This window comes from Typha angustifolia, chromosome 10 (assembly GCF_048772165.1).
Source record: "Typha angustifolia cultivar Huaian chromosome 10, ASM4877216v1, whole genome shotgun sequence".
Classification (NCBI taxonomy): Eukaryota; Viridiplantae; Streptophyta; class Magnoliopsida; order Poales; family Typhaceae; genus Typha; species Typha angustifolia.
Window position 1 is genome coordinate 4,739,935 of NC_133248.1, and position 13,514 is coordinate 4,753,448.

Below are 13,514 nucleotides of genomic sequence, written 5' to 3' on the forward strand. Positions count from 1 at the left end.
ATATTATCTCATATTGAATAAATCAATATAAAATAATCTGGTAAAAGTGTACTAGCATAGAAATCGAATCATAAATCATTCATAATATCTCAATTTAAATAAATCAATATAAAATGAATCAATTACTGTCAAAAGTGTACTATCATGGAAACCCACCAAAAGTGATAAAATATTATATTGTCTCTTTAGTGGATATTTTGATCTATGACCACATCGCACTACTTAATCACCATCGGGATAGACGCTTAGGACTCTTTTAGATAGCCGATTTGTTTAGGGTCATAGTAGGTATTCTGTAATGCTATATAGACTTTTTCACTAAATATTAAGATTATAGTCATTAGAACGAAAATTTAGAAATCTTTTTTCTAATCCTACTAAAATCATTTGGTAGCACATTATGACGTATCCCAAGAATCTTTTTTTTGGACTTATCTTTTTGAAAATAAATTGGGTTTCATATCTCACTTTTATCAGTATTCAATTATACTGATTCATTTTAAATCTCATGTATCAAATTCCTCAATTATTAAAATTCTCAATTTAAATACAATATATGCATGAATAATCCATAAATCCAAATACTATTATTTTCTCTAATATAACATAAATTATTCTTAATAAGTAAGAAAACATGAATAAATAATAATCTAATATTTGATCTTGTAAAATTTCACATTTCAAAAATAATATTTTATTTGTGATCATCTTGTCAAATATCTTTCTTTTTAATAAAGATCTCTTATATTTTATTTACAGAAAATAAAATATATTAGCATAAAAATTTTCTGTTATTTTCTAAAAATAAAACCTAATATTAAATATTTTAACAAATCCGAATTTAATTTAAATTGAATTATTTCCAATTTATATATTATTTTCTGGAAATAAAATAAATATTAATTATTTTCAGAAATCCGGAAATTCATTTAAATTGAAATAATTCCACTTTATATCTTATTTTCTGGAATAAAACTAAATATTAATTATTTTCAGAAATCTGACATTCATATAAATTGAAAACTTTATATCTTATTTTCTGCAATAAAGATAAATATTAAATATTTTCAGAAATTTGGAAATATAAACAATGAAATCCCTTTTTTTCGATAAAATATAAATAATCTTAACATCTCTAATTTTTCTTGAAAATCTTTATACAACGGATTTTTTAATTTTTCGTATAATTGACATCATCATATTATAAATTTCTTATCTCATAAAATTAAAGAGGATGAGAATAAATAAAAAAAGAAGATAATTTTGAATTCATCAATTCTATTTTAATATAATAAAAATTTTAAGAAAATATGAGTGAAAATTAGCTTTGATCGCTCAATTAAAAAATAATCAATTTTTATATTCTAATAGTAATCTGCATGAATTCCAATGCATTCCATCGTTACTTTCTCTTTCATTTTCTTCTCTTTTATATGATAATCTCTTCTCTCTCTATTCTTTTCTATTCTCTGTTTTCATCTGTTTTTCTTCTCTCTAATCTTTATCAAGAATGATCTCTTTTTTTTCCTTTTCTTGGTACTGTAGCATTACTACAGTGCCTCCCCTACCTTCTCTCTTAAAATCCTATTTAAAGTTTTCTTCTAGGCTCCCTTTTTATAGTTAAAAAAATATAATAAGACTACTATTAGAATAGGGATTTTAATATTTTGAAGATATACCTAAAAATTTAATTTAATCTGAATTCTAAAATATATAAGATATAACGAAATTCCTTATTATCTAAATGTTTATTCCTAAACCCACAAATCTCATGGATTCGGCCGCAGGTTAGCTCGGAACCCACAACTTATTAAATTGGTTCAAGTCAAGTCTTTTGGATCTGAAAGTCGGACTTGAACCCGAACCCATTAATATGAAATGGTTGGCTCTGGTCGAGCCTAAGCCTAATCTTGCCTCTTTCCTTAAGGAGATCGACTAGAGAATGAGAGGGAAAGGAGAGGTCGTCTGTGGTGGCATTGTTGGAGGGCCAAGCCAAAGGCATCCACGCTACCCTTGCAAACTTGGCGACTTCTACAAGATGTTCACGGCAGGCGGTCGACACCGACAGGCATAGCTCTATGGCATCGAGCTTGCCTGTACAACTTCTCAAGCTATAAGTACTCCATGTAACAACTCGGAATCTTAAAACATAAATAAATAAATTAGAAATAAATATTTAGATAATGAGGAATTTTATTATACCTTTTATATTTTAGGATTTAGATTAAATTAAATTAAAATTTTAGGTATATTTTTAAGATATTAGAATCCCTATATTTTTTTAACTATAAAAGGGGGCCTAGAAGAAAATCCTAAATGTGATTTTAAGAGAGAAGGTAGAGGCGGCACCGTAGTAGTGCTACAGTGCTGAGAAAAGGAAAAAAAAAAGAGAAAAGAAAAGGAGATCATTCTTGAGAGATTAGAGAAAGAGAGAAGAAAAAAGAACAAAAAAAGAAAAGATAAAAACATATAGAGAAAGAGAGAAGAGAATAGAATAGATGGAAAAGAGCTTATCATATCAAAGAGACGAAAAGAAAAAACAATGCAATCTTAGAGTGCATCGCAATCCATGCAAATTATGACTAGAATGCAAAAATTAGATTATTTTTGGATTGAACGATCAAAGCAAGTTCCCACTCATATTTTCTTAAATTTTTATTATTAAAAAATAGAATTGATAATTTAGAAATATCTCTTTTCATTTATTCTTATTCTATTTAATTTTATGAAATAAGAAATTATGATATGATGATATCAATTATGCAACATATATAGGAAGATTAAGAAATCCGTCTGTTTTAAGAATTTCTATTGAAGAATTAGAGGTGCTAAGATTAATTGTATTTTATAGAAAATTTAGATTTATTATTTTCGGAATAAGAAAGAAAGATTTTGTTGTTTATATTTTTAGATTTCTCAAAATAATTAATATTTATTTTTATTCTATAAAATAAGATATAAATTGGAAGTATTTCAATTTAAATAAATTTTGGAATTCTAAAAATAATTAATATTATTCCAAAAAATAAGATATAAATTGGAAATATTTCAATTAAAGGAATTTCGGATTTGTAAAAATATTTAATATTATATTTTATTTTCAGAAAATAATAGGGGAAAGTTTGATGCTAATATATTTTATTTTTTTAAATAAAATATAAGAGATCTTTATGCTAATATATTTTTGAAAAGATCACAAATAAAATATTATTTTTGAGATGTGAAATTTTATACGATCAAATGTTCATATTTTTTGACTTATTTAGAATGATTAATATATATATATATATGTATTCGAAAAAATAATAGTATTTGGATTTATGGATTATTATGCATTTATTGTATTTAAAAGAATTGAAATCTTGATGTTTAAGGAATATGAAATATGAGATTCAGAATGATTCAGTATAATCGAATATTGATAAAAGTGAGATCTGGGATCAAATGTAACGTTGCGACGTGCTACTAAATGAGTAGCGAGATTCGGGAAAAGATTTTTAGATTTTTGTTCTACTGACTTTAATCTTACTCAACGGCTAATGAAAAAATCGATAGGGTATTGCAGAGTACCTATTGTGATCCTAAACGGATCAACTATCTAAAAAGTCTCGGGTGCCATCCCGATAGTGACTAGATAGTGCAATATGGCCACAGGTTAGATACCTATTAAAAAGACAATATAATATTTTATCATTTTTTGTGGGTTTCTATGATAGTGCACTTTTAATATAGATTAGTTCGTTTTATATTGATTTATTCAAATTGAGATATTATGAATGATTTTGCTAGAATTTAAAAAGCCGCTTAGTAAGGACTATGAAGACTGAGTACCATTTCCGTTATGTTAATTTATTTTAGGATTTGATTATTATTTGGGTTTTTATGTTTTCTCTGCGTTTTATCCTAGACATTCACGGTCATCATGATCCCGGATCAGGGCGTGACACTCTAGGGGCGATGTGGCTTGAAGTCGCCGACCAACGGGCTTCGTCGACTAGGTCGCAAATGCCCAAAACTAATTACACTAAATATCCGAAAATTTCCAAATTAACTTTGTGGTACGAGGGAGAACTCATCGGTGACTCCCTTGGTGAGGGAATTTTTCTCTGGCTGTGCTCGGATGACCCAACCCCAGCAACAATGACTTTGATGGTGAAGGAAAAAAAGAAATCTAATGGGAACAAGAGAAGGAAAAGAAAATCTTAATACCTCTCGAGAAGGTATTTGCTAGGCTTTATAGCTAGAGTGTCACAACCCGAAATAGGAATCATGACTGGGTCAATACGTTTGAGATATACGAAGCCTTACTAATATTTTCAAAGTACACAATGACAAAAAATTAATAAAAGAAAAGAATCCAATGTCATCGCTAACATGTCTCTAAGCAAATTGAATAAACGAATAGTCTAAAGCATAAAGATAAAAAAAAAGGGTAAAGTAAAGGGGTATGTTCTAAGTAGAGTTGGGGTTCTGGTGCATCCAGTCGTCACGTTGATCATTATCTGAAATATTAAAAGGGGAAAATCCACGAGCCAACAACTATGGCTCAGTGAGTGGAATCCACTCGAAAGCCAAATAAATTTAAATTTTATAACGTTAAATAAAATTCAAATTCAGCGATATAAAATGACAATTTTACTATGCATATTCTTAAAAGAATAATAATAACAACAATAATAATAATAGAAAGTTATGTCTCATAACATGCTCAGTTTTAACATACCGAATTTTTCCCAATAATAATAATGTCTCAATTGGTTCTATACCTGGTGGATCCACATCAACTAGAAGCCACCCTGAAATGACGCTCGAATGTTTTTCTCATAGTTGATCTGATTAGGGTCATTAGGAGGTGTGACTATATGATAAGCCACCATATTTTTTCTACTAATCATTGAAAGAGATTAGAATCACCTCAAAAAAGTCTTTCGATTTTATTCTGAGACTGTTTTCTAACCTCGGCAGAATTATCTAAGAAAGTTACCGCAGTGATCTGAAATAGGACTTTTTTCTAGACTTCTGGTTATACTTGATTTATCATAAAAAGTCCCAAGCGATTTATACCAAGATTATTCTCTAAGTCATACCAAATACCTGTTATACTTTTTCCCATTAAAATTTGCAATTTGCGCGAAGTATACAGATGCATTGAATTATATATTTTGTGCACAGAATTATAATAAATAAAATTCGCACACAGAGAAATATGTAGTTTGATAAAAGGTAAGTTAAAACGACAGACTACAGACCCGCCCTGGTGCGGAATCCGTGGACATGGACTACGTAACACGTCCCTTGCCTCCCGGCTTATCATCGATTGCAGGTTACCGGTCCAATTTTTTACATCCCTTTTCGAAGAAAGGAAGAGGCGGCAATTAATAGTTCACTGAGCAATGATTGATGCAGTCAGACAATGCCCTTAATTGGAAAGTCTACCGTTAACGAAATACAATATGAATAAATATGTGAATGAACCCACTCACTTGGATCTAGGCGAAATGACTGAAACATCTAGTTGATGTGCTAAAAATAGCCACCTTTAAATGATAAGGAAATAACATAAATTCTTATTTAGTCCCTAATCAAATTTTTGAATTTTAAAAACTAAATAAATGGCTAAAATGGGTTGATTTAAACCTATCGAATCGGACTAGGCTACGGTTGGCCTTTCAATTAATTAGATTGGGCCAAGGCCCAACTAATAAATTGGCAATAGACTGGGCTGCAGGCTAGCCCACAGCCCACCATTTGTTAATTTTGTTCGGATCGGGTCTTGGAACTGAAATCTAACCCAAACCCACAACTAGAAACAAAAGGAAGGGCTGGCTCGATTTAACTCGAGCCCTACCCAACCCTTCTTCCTCGAGGAGGTCGATGCAAGGAAGAGAAAAAGAGAGAGAAAAGAAAGAGAGTCCAGTCCGTCAGCGACCACTGCCGTTGGCGATCCACTGGCCACACCCTAAGCTCTCCGTCACTATCGCAGCCACACCAACCACACGAGATGAAGGAGAAGCCGCCACCGCTGACCAACGACATTATCTCATGGTTGGCGGCGTTCTGAGCCACGAGGACTCTCCTTGAAGGCAACTATGGCACAAGGCCAACGACGTAGAGCTTCTGAGCATGAGCGACAGCCACACAAAGCTACCGGTTGATGCGATTTGCTGATGAAACCGCGAGCATCAAATTTAGATATTTCTAATATACCTTATCAAACTCAAATTAAATTTGAGGGGTGGAAGGGCTTACTAATAAGTCGTGTGGTGGTCTTCGATTGCCCCAGCAATGCTCTGGTAGTCTGATTCCACAACGAAGACTCCGACAGTAAAGGAGGAGATGAAAAGAGGGAAAAGAGGGGCTGGCGTAAAAAAAGAAAAGGGAGGATTTAGGGTTTGATTTATAGAGAAAAATCTAAATCTAAATCTAAATCAGATTAGGATTCAGCAAAAATACTTGCAGCTACCTCTTCGCGTGCTTGTGAGGGAGAAGGTGAAGGGTGCGCACATGCGCCCCCAGAGAAATTTTTATTTATTATTTATTATTTATTTTCAGTTCTTACATAGAGCATCACGGAAAATCCGGTAATTGCCCCTAACCCGAGTCAGAGAAGGAAAGAAGAGAATATAAGGAAAGGAGAAGACCGGTGAGGCATGTGCCTCACATGCGATAACCTTTTCTTTTTTGAATATTACATACCAGCTATTATACCATAAATTGAGTTTGAAGAAGATGAAGGTCCACGATTGGAAGCCCATGCTAAAATTGGATCTAAAGATGAAATCTGAAATCTAATTCGAAGGATCAAATTGGGAAGCCAACGATGTCCAGATCAAAATATCTGAGAGGTTGAGCTCTCAAAGGAGTTGTAGAAGTCTCGATATCCTAGATATGTTGAAGAACATATAATTTTCTGCACATTTGTAGGGTTTCACATTTTAATTTTACCTAAATTATTAAAAATGGAAGAATGTAAAAAAACTAAAATTTTCTATAGAAGTTGAAAAAGTAGAACAAAAATAGAGTTTTTGACCAAACTAGCCATGTTTCAATTTGTTTTTACCAAAATAGACTACCCCTTAACTTATTACCAAATGAATTCTAATTTACTATAGCTTTGACAAAAATACTGAACTAATCAGTGTTTTATTGCTAAACAAAAACGCTGATTAGTTTAGCATTTTTATCTAGTCCTAAAAGGCTGAGCTGATTAGCATTATATATATATAAATCTCTTTAACTTAATCTTTCAGCAGTTAAGAAAAAAATTGCCTAAAAATAAAAATGCTGAACTGATTAGCATTTTTAAAAATGCTGATTAGTTTAGCGTTTTTTTAGCACTGCAGTAAATTAAACCTCATTTGATAATAAGTTTAAGTGGCAGTCCATTTCAGGAAAAAAAATAAAAAAGGCATTTATTTTGGTCAAAAACTCACAAAAATAGGGATAACTAACCTATGAGTTATTGCTTAGTTCCATATTCGTCCGTCATCATTTTCTTGGTACACATTGACTCCCTTTCTTTTAGTTATCATTAGAATTTCTGTTAAAAAATAATGTGTCACATGATCAATTTTAAACCGCCTAGGAGCTATTTTACCCTAAATTTAGAGAAAAAAATGATTGATGTTTTTCATTAACATCGTTAAGGTGGTAAAAGATTTTCTCTAATTTAAAGTCAGTGTGTACTTAAAAAAAAGATATGAGAGTGTATGTGGAAATGAGCAATAGTTCAGGTGGGCTTAGTGTAATTATGTCAAAACAATAGTCCGAAAGCTGGGTACATTATATGAATTGCATGTTGTACTTATGCCGGTCTTTATATGTAAGTAATTATTATTATGACTTGAAATTGGAATCATGACTCTATGTACTCGAAATCAGAATCAAGTCTTAATAAATAATTTCTAAGCCCACCATGATAAGAATTTAATATAAATATCCGACTGCTATAAATGTAATTCAATATTAATGAAAATGTTCAATGTCACCACTAATGTGTCTTCAATCAAATTGACTTAACTAAATATAAAAACATAAGACTAATAGAACTAAAAGATCCTAAGTGGAGGTGCGGTCCTGATGTATCAGGCTCAGTCGTCACATTGACTAATACTTAAAATGTTAGAAGAGGGATCCCATGAGCCAACAACTATAGCTCAGTGAGTGAATCTACTCAAAAATTAGAAAATCATTCTTTATCTACTATTGGATTTTAATCGAAGCTTAATTGTAAAAAATAATAGCCAGCAAACTCATAATATAAATAAGAGTTAAATACATTTTACCTCCATGTATATATTCCCAATATTATTTTATCTCCTATACTTCAAAAAATCTCAAATTAGTCCCTGTGTTTACAATTAAATTGAAACTGTTAGTTTTTCTATCCAAATTAATCGAGCGCTCCAAAAAAATTTTAAAAATTAAATGGAATTAAATGGCAGGCCAAATTATCTCTACTCAAAAATTAGAAAATCATTCTTTATCTACTATTGGGTTTTAATCGAAGCTTAATTGTAAAAAATAATAGCCAGCAAATTCATAATATAAATAAGAGTTAAATACATTTTACCTCCATGTATTTATTCCCAATATTATTTTATCTCCTATACTTCAAAAAATCTCAAATTAGTCCCTGTGTTTACGATTAAATTGAAACTATTAGTTTTTCTATCCAAATTAATCGAGCGCTCCAAAAAAATTTTAAAAATTAAATGGAATTAAATGGCAGGCCAAATTATCTCTATTTTAAATTTTCTAAGGACAAAGATGCCCTTCCCTTCTTATATAAGTATTTCTTTCTCTTCAAAGAATATCCACATGTTTTAGTTTCTAACTTTCTAGATTGTGCCAATTATATAGTAAATTTTATTAAATCTGAAGTTTTATGAAGTTTAGTAGTTATATTATATTTAAGAACAAGACAAATATCAGCCAAAAAAATCAGATAAAAAAATCATCTATTTTGCCTAGTAAACACAACGGGGGCATTTTGGTCATTTGGATGTGCTCCATTAATTTGGACAAAATACTAAGGCTTCAATTTAATTGTAAGTATAGGGACTGCTTTAAGACTTTTTAAAGTATAAGGGATTTAAAGTAATTTTGGGCATAAGTACATGAGGTTAAATTATATTTAACCCTATAAATAAGCATAAGCCACAAAAATGCAATTAACAAACTAATTTCATACTCTACTTCATTATACAACCCTTCTCAATTTCAACAGTACTATCTGTCTTAACTTGGGATTGTATCTCCGGATAGTTAATCCGGTTAGAGTTCTTCAAGAGGTGTCATTATATGATAAACGTACTCTATCTTTTCTCGTAAGGGTCACTAAGATGTATGACTATGTGATAAACACGTGTCTTTGCTGGTAAACCATAGAGAGATTAGAGTCACCAATCTCCAGTCTAATTTAGGACTTTTTTTTAGTTGCGCCAGAGTCACTAAATGGATCATATCAGGTATAGGTCTATTCCCTAGATTTCACTAAATGGATCATATCAGGTATAGGTCTATTTCCTAGATTTCAGGATATACTTAATCATGACACGACATGGCAAGGTAGGCGTGCCGGTCGGCACGGCTACGCATAGGGTTGTGCCACTGGCATACTTTGTGCCAAATGTCGTGCTATTACTTTCACATCAAGTGTCGGTCGGTATGGGGTGTGCCGACTGGGCACAACCATCTATGATAGCGCCTAATCAATATGTAGGCGCATATGCAGTCTAGCAATTAAAATATCAAAAATAAATTATATAAAAATAATTTATCCATCTAGTTTATTGAATATTTTAGCCTAACAAGCTAATAAATTGGTAAAAGTTGCAAAGTCATATATGAAGAATTATTTTCATAATATTTTTTCTACTAAGTATGCTACTTTCTAATCATATAATTACTCGATAAATATTTTCAAGTACGATAAGTTGCACCAACAAAATTAATTAATAATATGATTATTATGAAGAGCTATAGATATCTCACTTTTATTACATAGCGCTTTCTTATGAATATGAGGTTGCATTGCATATGCAGTCAATATGCGATCGTTGGCAATCTTCATATGTGGGTGCGTATGCATATGCAGTCTTCATATGAGGGTGCATATGCATATGCGGTCCACATGTGCGGCATACATGTGGTCGTATCGCAGAGGAGGACTGGGGCGGTTGACTGACTGCTGCTACACATATATGCTGAGCTGTTAGAAAAAGTAGATCTTACCCATTGTGAAGGATAAATAATAGGCAACCTTTTATTATTGTGCTACTCTTAATTTGTGTTGGCAAAGATTTCTGGTTAGCAAGGAAATTATGAAATTCTCTACATTTCAGTAGTATTTAAGTTTTGATATGAACTAGAACTTGCTTAATATATCCACGCATTTATCCATATGCACTATGCGCATAGAGAAGCACACGCGAATGAGCATATTCATACTAGTTGACTTCTTTATCATCTTTCGCCTTGTCAGATCTGCAGGAAAAACAAAGGTTACAGTTTCAGTATCTTGTGATTTTGTTTTAGCTGGTAACCCTCAACCTGTATATTACAATGCATCCAAATCAGTGACAGTAGTGCCAGATCCTCCATTGGCCCTTGGGTTACCTATAACTTGGGTGTTACCACCCTTCTATACCACTTCAGAGATTTTGCCTAAATCATTTGCATCACATCAGCATCTGGACTCTCGTAAAGTTGCAACAACTACTTATTCCCTGCTGACGACTTTTTGTGGTAATAACGATATCCAAAAACAAGAAGCTATCACTATCGATGGAAGCAAAATTAGAACACAAGAAAGTGGCAATATTGCATGTATCCAAGCAAAAGAACAAGCTACTGGAAGAAAAGAAATAGCATCATGTGTAAGGGTCACTGAGGTTAGTTTTTCACTCATTTTTATGAATTGTTACATAGATATCTACCATTGACCTGATTATGTAATAGTGTTTTCTTGCTTTATTTTTTGGTTAATCTTGTGGCTTCTCTTTTGTTTTTTCTTTCATTTTGAATTTCCTCTTTGATGTAAACTAGTCTTATGTGCATATATTTATCATCTAGATAAATTAAACATTATAAAATTGTCGCTATAACATATCATCCTTGTTATTCCCAATGGTAGGTGGTTGATTTATATTTTGACAGTTGTTTATAACTTTATATTATTACTAAATTGCGTGACAACCACCTTTAGGGCATTTTGCACTAAAAAGCCTACAGGTTCTTGAATTGGTATAGTAGCGCCAAGTCACCATGGAACTTGCCACATACTCTCCAATCATGGGGTTGTGTAATGCCTCGATTTCAAGAACACGACGGTCGCAAATTTCTATGGCAAAACTCGTAGAAATGAGAAGCTCAAATAAAGAATCAGATCTTGTGTGCACGTTGCCATAGCTCTCTGGAGTCCTTTCTAATATGCCTTTTGATTTTCTGAAAAATAATAAATATTTCATGAACTAGAAAGGAAGTGAACTCACTCTACTATTAGTATGTTTATTGACAAAAAGTTAACAAATGGTTTATATATAATAGCAGAACATGAATTTCAATGGTACATATAAGCTATTTTAGAAAAATAAATAGATTTTTGAGGTTCTTCCTCTTATTCAAAATCTAATGCATATTAGATTGAAATATAAGTCGGGATATCTCATATTGAATAAATTGATATAATTGGAGAATTGATGTTTGTCAAAATTAATATCATGAAAACCTGCTAGACTAATAAGTATGGCATATTTTTTAGTGGGCAGTCTAACCCATGTCGCACTACTAGTCGCTATCAGATTGATGCCCTAGATTATTTTGAGCCGACTAGGGTCACTACAGCAGCTAATTCGTAGTTTATTTTGAGACTTGTATAGTGGGCAGTCTAATTATTCTCTTTTATAACTATAATAACAATTTTCATTGATTTTTAGTAACTTTCGTTATTTTTTTTTTTACATTGTAGAATTTATATACTTTACCATTACAATTTATGTTTAGACAAATTAGAGATTGTTTAAATAAATAAAAACTTCTTAATCAATGTTTCAAAAATAGGACTTAATCTATATTACAAATAAATTATAATATATACTTAAAATATTGTGAATTACTGTCAGAATTTTATACTTAAATTATAAATTTTGTAATTAAACTATGAATTCTTCATTCCACTGCAGATAAATTTCGAATTTGAAGAAACTTCGATAAAAAAGTTTTAGACTATGATGTCACAGATTTTGTCCAATTAGTTTCATAATTTTTGGACTTTAGATGATTATATTGTGAATATTTTTCTAAAATTACATACAACTAAACTTTTGTAGTTTAAGTATGAAATTTGTACTTAAACTATGAATTTTGTACTTAAACTACGAAATTCAAATTTTACGTAATTATAGCAAAATATTCAGAAGATATGCATCTGACGACCAAAAAATATGAAATATATAATTATTGATACATCTAAAGCAAAAGTTTGCAATCTAATAGTCTAAAATACACATACATAAAGCTCTCACATTATCAGTTTACTAGTTTATTTAACAATTTTGTAAAGTTTGCAATCGAACAATTTAACTTCCAATTTTTTTGCCTATCAATCTATTACATTATCAGTTTATCACCATAATTAGAATTAAAATAACTAATAGAAATTTCAATTTAAGCTATATTCATATAAAAAATTTAAAGGAAATATAAAAGATTGAAAGCATTTGAATGAGAGTAGAGAGGCAGAGAGTCAGAGAGAATAAGAGAGAGGGAGGAAGAGATATCAGCCAATTAGAAGAAATGAAAGTGGATTGCAGAGGGAGGGGAGAGAGAGAGAACCTCATAGTGCTCAGCAATCTGTCGCCCTTGCGACTACTTGTCTCGCTCATCGCACTCGTCATTCTCAACCGATCGTCGTCTTGGACTTGCTTAGCCAATTGTTGTTGTCGTCGTTGCACTGCATTCTTTCACTCAAGGGTTTTAGGTGAGGTGAGGATTTGGGGATTTTTTAGGGCTGAAAAGTGTTGATCGGGGCTGAGAGGTGAGGGTTTGATTATTTAGTTTTGGTTTTAGATCCAGGTTGATGAAAACGATTCAGACTCGACCCATTTTGCTCAATAATAGCACATCGTGTCCACGCCATGTCCACGTTGTGTCGTATTTTGTTTTATATTTTCTTTAAATCAGGATTCCGTGTCGGACACGTGTCCCACGCGTGCTCGTGTCCGACACAGACACCCCCCCAGATAGAGGTGTTTGTGCTTCATAGGCTATAAGGATTAGGCCAGTCCTATTCAACTTTGGCTTGATACGGATGGACTTAAAGCTCAATGGGAGATCAGTTTGATTAGAGAGGATGTAACCGGACATTAGGGCTTGCTGACAAGCCCTAACCGGCTTACCTCAAGCTATTTGCCACGACTTGTTGATGCGGCTAGTCTCAACCACGGAGAACCAAACCAAAATCAACCTACGACCATTGACATGGACTCACTTCTACAGTAGTTTTATTTAGT

At 31.9% G+C, this 13,514-nt stretch overlaps 1 protein-coding gene across 2 annotated transcripts in view; it reads left to right on the top strand.

Annotated features, from left to right (window-relative positions):
* Positions 1–13,514, top strand: part of LOC140768083 (nuclear pore complex protein GP210) — an 83,084-nt gene that overhangs the window by 54,445 nt on the left and 15,125 nt on the right. For both annotated transcript variants that reach the window (XM_073108175.1, XM_073108176.1), the window contains one exon: positions 10,487–10,895. In XM_073108175.1, the coding sequence (XP_072964276.1) occupies positions 10,487–10,895 (409 nt within the window). The remainder of the gene's footprint in view (positions 1–10,486; positions 10,896–13,514) is intronic.